This window comes from Sinocyclocheilus anshuiensis, unplaced genomic scaffold, assembly GCF_001515605.1.
Source record: "Sinocyclocheilus anshuiensis isolate Anshui unplaced genomic scaffold, SAMN03320099.WGS_v1.1 scaffold552, whole genome shotgun sequence".
Taxonomy (NCBI): domain Eukaryota; kingdom Metazoa; phylum Chordata; class Actinopteri; order Cypriniformes; family Cyprinidae; genus Sinocyclocheilus; species Sinocyclocheilus anshuiensis.
In genome coordinates, this window is record NW_015554362.1 from 33458 (window position 1) to 41706 (window position 8249).

The 8249-nt window shown below is 34.5% G+C and overlaps 1 protein-coding gene across 1 annotated transcript in view; it reads left to right on the forward strand.

The window, feature by feature from the left end:
- The window catches only part of LOC107671432 (progestin and adipoQ receptor family member 6-like), a 16202-nt gene extending 10137 nt beyond the window's left edge, over nt 1-6065 (forward strand). The window contains exons 5-8 of the mRNA XM_016464354.1: nt 2782-2908; nt 3747-3843; nt 3965-4109; nt 4226-6065. Coding sequence (XP_016319840.1) covers nt 2782-2908; nt 3747-3843; nt 3965-4109; nt 4226-4485 — 629 coding nt within the window. The 3' untranslated portion in view covers nt 4486-6065. The remainder of the gene's footprint in view (nt 1-2781; nt 2909-3746; nt 3844-3964; nt 4110-4225) is intronic.
- Nucleotides 6066-8249: the final 2184 nt, after the last annotated feature.

Consider the following 8249-nt stretch of genomic DNA (forward strand, 5'->3'; position numbering starts at 1 on the left):
AAGAACCGCTGAAGAACCATACAGGGGCTTAACAGGTTCTTTACACGGTAGTGGTGCTATATAGCACCTTAACCACTCCAAAGAACCGCTGAAGAACCGCTGAAGAACCTTTTTTTTTTAGAGTGTAAACATGAATTTCTGTTTTATTTTTTTTAAATGTATTGTCCCTTTGAAATAAAAATCAATATTTTGATATACAATTATTGTATTTATTAATGCTTTGAATTGGTGTTTATATATATATATATATATTTTAGTTTTAATTTTTTGTTTAAGTTTTAGTAATTTTGCAGGGTGCTAATTCTTTTCTATTTATTTTTTCTAAATTTCTATTTAGCCTCAATTTTTTTTTTTTTAGTTTTAGTACTTTTAGTGCTTCATCTTAATCGTATTTCAGTTAGTTTCCAAAGCAACATTTATAATTTATTTTTTCAAGTTTTTTAAGGTTTTTCATCTAATATTCATTTTATTTTATTTCACCTACCAAAAATTATTTTTAATAGTTTTAGTTAACAATAACAACACTGCATTCCTGTGCCTCAAACAATACAGCATAGTGCTAGCAACACCAATGTCATGGGTTTGATTTCCAGAGAATGCATGAACTGATAAAAATGTTGCTTTGGATAAAACGTGAAATACAAATGCATAAATGTAAATGAATATGACACTGTGAGATAAATGTGCCAGAGTGGCTGCTTGTCACCCACGCTCCTTGACAGAGTGTAGAAACACACAATTCTGATGTAAATCTGATGACATATCAGAGAATGTCAAGATGGCCAGCAGTAGAAATGAATGTGTCTTGGACGGGTTGATGTGAGGTTATGGAAAGCATGAGCTTTGGAGGAAATGAGCCGTCTAACACACTGCTGGCATTTTATTGCATGACTTCAAAGGAAAGAAAGCAAACGCTCTGGCTCCAGAGAAAACCTTTAAAGTCTGCATTGATAAAGAGTGAAGGCTGAAGAACTACAGGTATTGCTCGAGCCACTTATGAAAAGCTAGTGCGAAATATAAGCGCAATTTTAATATGCACGGAACACTTTACCTTGCATTGAGTGAGTGATTTAATGCACCTTTCAAACAGTGAAGAAGACTCATTTTCTTGATGAAAGAATTATCACTCTTTCAAGTAGAAATCAATTTTAATTTATATTTGAAAAGAAATCTTATTTCTGCAGTATTTCCATTCATTTGACTTCAGCAAGCCTGGATGATGGTATGGTCATCTGTTCAAAATCCTGTGTTTAGAGCAGTGAGTTTTTGTTGTAAGCTCCCATAGTCTAATAAAAATATTATTCTTTCATATGTGGAATCCATCTCCACTCATTTGTTTGCAGTTGTGGTAAAGAAAGACCTCTTTTACTGCCTTTGAGAAAAGCAGAATAGCTGTATATGTCCACAGCAGTGAGTGTGTGGGTATGGCACAATAGCCAAGAAGAAATTGAATATAACATGGTTTTATACAGTAACCCTTACGAAGATTTGATGCCACTTACCTTGCAAACTTATCAAATTTATTTCGTTTTTTTATTTTTTATCAAAAGCACTTATTTCAATCACATACCTTGTAAACATGACTTTTTGGTTTCTGTTTGTATGTAGGTAGTGCAGTGGTACTACTTTTACTAAATTCATGACAGATTATATATATATATATATTAGATGAAAAACCTAAACTTAAAAAAGAAAAAGAAAGAAAGAAATGTTGTCAACTAACTGAATTATGTTTAAGCTTAAGCACTAAAATGAACAAAAAAGCTAAATAGAAATAAAACAAAAAATTGACAAAAGCACATTTAAAATTAAAATGAAAACTAAAAATATAAAAATAAAAGCTAATTCAAGATATTAATAAACACTATAATAGTATATAAATAATACTATAAAAAATAAGACCGTTTTATTTATTAGGGTTCATTGTCCATTTCAAATAAATATCTTGAATTGGCTTTTATTTTTATATTTTCATATTAATTTTAGTTTTACAGTATCCCAGTGTTTTCTTGGAAATAATGGTTGATTTGCATTTTTAAGTTTGTGTAAACTTTGTTTAGACAATTCATCCAGTTATTTCTGGGAGTGTTTCAGTAATAAGCTATTTCAATACATGCTCTAAATTCCGGTAGTTAAATATTATTGCAAAAATTCTGAGAAATATGCAAGCATCATGCCACTTTTGTTTGATATTTAATTAAATAACACAATAACATTTAGACATTTTGTCTCCAAATACTATTTGAGATCATTGGAATTCACAGTTTCTTTGTTTAGATCTCAATCTGTTAACAAACCTTCTTTATTTATGCTAGATTCATAGGTCCCTAACCAGGAATGTGCTTTATGCCGTTTCTAAAACATAAAACTCAGAAAGCATGCATTCATTTTCAGTGTTTTTATTGAATAGAAATGCTCTGAGGTTTGGACATTGTTTTTTGTGTCATTTTCAGCATAAATGATAAAAGACACCTGATTTAACACACAAAGAAAAGTCTGTAAAATGTGCATTGACATTGTAATGCTCCTCTAGAAGATTTTATGAAAAAGTGACCCATTTTACCTGATTTCACCCTCAAACCCTCAGACTGAGCTGGCAAACTTATTAAATTCAGGAATTAGTTCTTCATCAAATGCACTCATTATAAAATCTGAGATCTTAAAACATAAAACTCAGAATCATATCCAAATGAAAGCGTGCATTAATCTTCAGTGTTTTTTTTGTTGAATAGAAATGCTCTGATGTTTCAATGTTTTAAAAATGTCATACTCTTTTTCCAGGCTGTGCCATCACATACGGCTCTTACGTGATGCCTGACTGCTGGGTAAACAGTTGGCTTCATCAGCATTTCGTGACCATCGCCATCGGCAACTCGCTCTTTTGTACCAGCATGTCCTGTTACTCCAGGTGAGAGTGGTTTCAGAGGGTAATTAAGACTCATTTACTAAGTCTGTGACTACAGGAGCTAATGCAGATGTCATTTCAAATCCAGACTCAGAATAATAGAGAGTTCATTATATAACTTGCATCCTTCTCACACACAGACCTTTGTTTGCTCTGACCTTATTCCTGGTTGCACAAAAGATTTCAGTCATTTTAATCAATAAATTATTTACAAAAGTACTTAACTCGTTGTTGAATTCTGTGAATGAATTAGTTTTGCTTAAGCAAGCAAGACTGTTGCAGATCAACCAACCATCAACAATAACCTAGCAACCACATGAAACTGTATGTTAATGTCGCTATCATTATTTACGGTGTTTGCAATTATTTTGTTTCTCAGTTTCTGACAAGAACGAGGCAGGGGAGGTTTCCGTAAGGGTCTCAAGACGTTTCACCGGAAGTTTACGAGCTGGCTTATCTTTATGCAGAAGTTCTAAAGAACACTCCATGAATTATAGTCCATTGTGGTGGAAACTTTTACATGGTCAAGCACCACTTACATTTTCTTAATTTAAAAAAAGATTTTTTTTTTTAAATATTAATATTAAACTATAAACATAACATATCTATAATGCATTTTAAATGAAGGAGCATTTTCCTGTGTTTTGCAAGTTTGCAGTATGGGACGATGCTATTTTGAACATATTTATAAATATAATTTTTTTATATATTTCATGATTATATTACATTATTTTATATTAAATATGAAAAATATTTTTTGAATTTATATTTTGACTAAAAAGCATATCTATAATACATACATTTTAAGTGAGGGTGTGTTTTCCTCTGTCTTTTGTAACAGGTTCGTAGAGTTGCAGTTCCCACACAAAAGTAAAATCTTGCGAACGGCCGCATTTGTTGTCCCCTTCCTGTTTGATAGCTTCCCACTGTTCTACCGAGTAAGTATGATCACACTTCACTGCGCATGCAAATCAGCCAAGTGTTTATGTGCATTGTGCCCGTGTACAGTAGATATGAATGCACTCTTTATGGCTGTTCTCTTTCCACGTGTGTCTGTAGCTGCTGTCGTGCTGTTGGGGGAGCTGTAGTCCCAGTGAAGCTCTAGCAAGCCATTCTTACCATCTGCTCTTTGCGTTTCTCACATGCTTCCTATTTGCGTCTCACCTCCCCGAGAGACTGGCTCCTGGACGCTTTGACTACATCGGTACCTCATTTTATTGATTTTACGATCATCTTTGTTTAGTTCTCGATGGTTACAGAGGTTCACACCGGTGTCACGTGGTTCTTTTGACCAGTTTTTCCACTCGCTCTCCTCTCAAGGTCACAGTCACCAGCTCTTCCACATATGTGCGGTGGTGGGCACCCATTTCCAGATGGAGGCAGTGTTGACAGACATGGCGTCTCGCAAAGATTGGCTGACGTCGCACTCCTTTTTACCTTCCTTTCTGGGCACCATGGGGGTTCTCGCACTGGGCATCCTGCTCAGCCTGGGCATCATTGGCACCTTTAGTGCCGGTTTACCGCGAACACCTCTCCAAAGCACTTCAGCCTCTAGCGGCGCCCACCTTCATCAGGAGTAAAAAGCTTTCTTGACCACTCCACACCTCACTGTGCACCTTTCTGGACGATTTTACACTATAGCACACTTATACAGTCACTTTCACTGATATATATAAGCCTTGATACTTTTGTACTAAGAAGTCAAACGTTTAGGCTCTCACTTATTCTAGTTTCCTTTTATACTTACAGTTTATTATCTCAGCCGAAAACCCTAATGATAACCATGACCTGTTTGATTTTATTCTTTAGTCATCGTTATGAAAGGTTGAGGGTTGAATGAGGCTAATATTGATTTTTACAGGTTATATTCTAACAGTTTGAGGATTTTATTAAACACAATATGATGTTTGTGTCACTACGTATTAATGTTGTGTAACATTAACTGGAGAATAGCATTAATCAGGGATTTTATATTTGCATTAATGTCATCATGAACAAACATCATTAATATAATTAATCCAATTTGTTATGATTGTTGCATATCAAAATATACAAAAATTATGGTGGGCGTCATATCTAAACTACTGGCAGGTTGGTGAAATTTTTTATTTGTAATGTCCCTTTTTATCATAATTTGGATTTACTGGAACGCCTTTGAATAATCTCACAGGTGCAGTAACAAATTAATTAAGGGCTGTATTTCTAGAAAAATATTTCTGTTTTTTTTTTTTACTGTTACGTATCGTGAAGTATAAATTTAGCTCATCTAAGCGTCATTCTCCTACTAAACTGCATCTAATGGGAATATGGGGCTGCACTGGAGTCCTGCACTGTCGTTTAGATGTTTCTAGACATTTGGTGAACAGCTTTGAGTCATGTGTCCTCCTCTGCATCGGGTTACATTTCTGTGGTATTGTTTTGTTCATTGCAGGTTTATGGCATACAATACACTGTTTATATTGATACACAAGGTTTTTATATTTAATAGCATTTTGCCAATGCACTTGTGGATCCAGTGCAAGCTCGAAATAGTTTTTTTGCTCATGTAATTAGTTCCATTCTGTTCTTAAAACAGAAATCAAAGCTAATCGTTGTGTATGGCTAAGCTCTTAACCTCTGTCTCTCATTTTGTCCCTTTTTTTTCGTTTCGTCTGGCTTAGCGGTGCAGGACAGGTACGTCGGCTTGTAATTCAATGCAATTAATGCTGCTTAAAGGCAATAGATTTGCTGAACCTTTTTCTAACAAGCTCTTAAGTTCGGTCACATGGTGGTAATGATATTTTAATTGGTGTTTGTGAAAGGGATCTTGGGTTAAAAAGGAAAAGTAGGTGCTTCAGTGGTTAGTGGCGGAAAGATTCTGCATTTCTTCAAATGCCTATTTGTAGTTCGTCAGCAGAAATTCTCGCTCACCGTTCGGTGTAAGTAGGTGTGTGTTCTTCCAGCTCCAGCTCTGATGGAGTGTGTTCTTCTGCTCAAAGATGTTTAGATGTGAATGTGACTGGTCACAATAGTAGTTTGTGCACTAGATTTAAATGAAACGTAAAAGGTTTTGGATTCCCAATCCCTGTGTGTTTGTTGGCCCAAATGAATGTATTGCAGTTTTGAAAACTGTGTTTTAAAGCACCATTTAATGTTACAAAGTAGCATTTAAAATTACCAAGGAAATTAAAATTATTATTTAAATGTAGTTTTTAAATGTTCCAGAAATGTTCTGTTTTTTTGTTTTGTTTTGTTTTGTTTTTTACTATAATGCTTCCCTTTAAATCTGAGGATTAAAATATGCAATCATTATCGCAATGCCTTTTATTTGCCATTGTCAATTTTGGAATATTTTTGTAACAAATGTGAAAAATATGAAAGTGCCTAGAATTAAACTGACTCATTGTTCACTACAGTCTTTGTCCAGCTGTTGTGGTATCATTGAATACAGAGCGATTATGCAAATAGCATTATTGGCTTATGAGGCAATTCTGTTCCTGTAATTCTGTTGTGTAACAGATGTTTTTATTAGTAAGAGTGTTTGTTTGCAATATGCTGAAGATTTGAGGGATCATCCTTTGACCTCTCAGGATTTGGTCCACAAACCTCAATCCAGTTTATAGAGAGTTCAGTACAGGTATCTCTACCTTCCAGTGCTTTATATAAAAATTACATTATTAAGCATTTTAAACTATTTTTGTAGAATTATATTGAGGTTTTTTTATGTCTTAATAATAATTTAATTAATTTATGAAATGAAATCAATTTAATTTAATAGTTTAAATAAAACAATTACATTTTTGTACTTCAGAATATTTACTTGTCACACAGCAGTATAACTGCTTTTGTATAACTGCATCAAGTCTTCATTACCTGATATTATTAATAATTTAATTATAAGTTATGTAACTAAATTATATAAATTAATTTAATAATCAGCTTAAATAAAACTATATTTGCACTTTAAAATATTCACTTAGAAATGTATGTAAATTTCTATAATCAATATAAATGTTTACTTTTTTAGTGCAATCTCAATTACATATTAAAAAAAAATCTATTATAATTAAGTTTATGTCACTTATAACGAATGATGGGAAATGTCCTATTCAAATTATGAAACGTATAGTTCCCGTTTCTGGATGCTGATTGGTCAAAACCGCGTTTATAGCTACGAATATGACTTCAGAAGACTTTTAATATTGTACAGGTTACAGTTATTGGATTTTTTTTTTTTTGTCCAGTTGTGCCACTGTCTACATTTGTTGTAGGGAAGCGATTTGTGTGATCATTTCTCTTTTTACGTCCAACGGAAAATAACGAGACAATGAAATAATGGACTGCTGTACAGTATGTTCATGGTATGTCTATGTTGTAATCTCTAATGACACTGAGGTTTCAACTTCACCTCCATCTGTCACTTTCTACCAGCATCTCCTCTGTCCATCTGTTGGTTTCTGTAAAGATCCTCTTTATCTCCCATCACCTCTGCCGAGTTATTTGCACTCAACTATGTATTTAGTTTATTTTACATTTAAAAGACGTTTAAATGTAAAATATTTGTACAGTTAAAGGGATAGCCTACCCAAACCTCACCTCATGGCGTTCCAAACCTGTATGACCTTCTTTCTTCTGCAGAACACAAAAGAAGACAGTTTGAAGAATGTTGGTAACCAAACCGTTTCGTGTCCCATTGGCTTCCATAGTATAGACAAAAAATACTATAGTAGTCAATGGGACCTGAAACAGTTTTAAAGGCGTCCTATTATGCCTTTTCACTTTTTCAACTTTAGTTAGTCTGTAATGTTGCTGTTTGAGCATAACAAAGATCTGCAAAGTTACAAAGCTCAAAGTCCACTTCAAAAGGAGATATTTTATTTAACAGAAATCACTTTTTAAAAACTACAACGAACGACTCGTTTGGACTACAACGCATATTTTCTGGGATTTGTGATATCACAAATATCGACGAATGGGATGAGACCTGGATGAGCTGCACTAGAGAAGGCAACGAGTGTTATCGCTATGTAGGAGACACGCTAGCTTTCCCAAGGCAGACGAACTTAGAGTGGTTACAATCATCCAGGTTTAAATCGCGCTCAAATTGATTTGATTTTGACGCAATATTTACACTGAAGGTCTCAGGCGGCTATGGTAAGGAGCATGATATTTCCCAACCAGGCGCCGAGTGCTGCCAATCACAACACACACTGGCCCAGCTAACCAATCACAACACACACTGGCCCACAGCACACACTGACCCAGCTAACCAATCACAGCACACACTGGCCCAGCTAACCAAACACAGCACACACTGGCCCAGCTAACCAAACACAGCACACACTGGCCCAGCTAACCAATCACA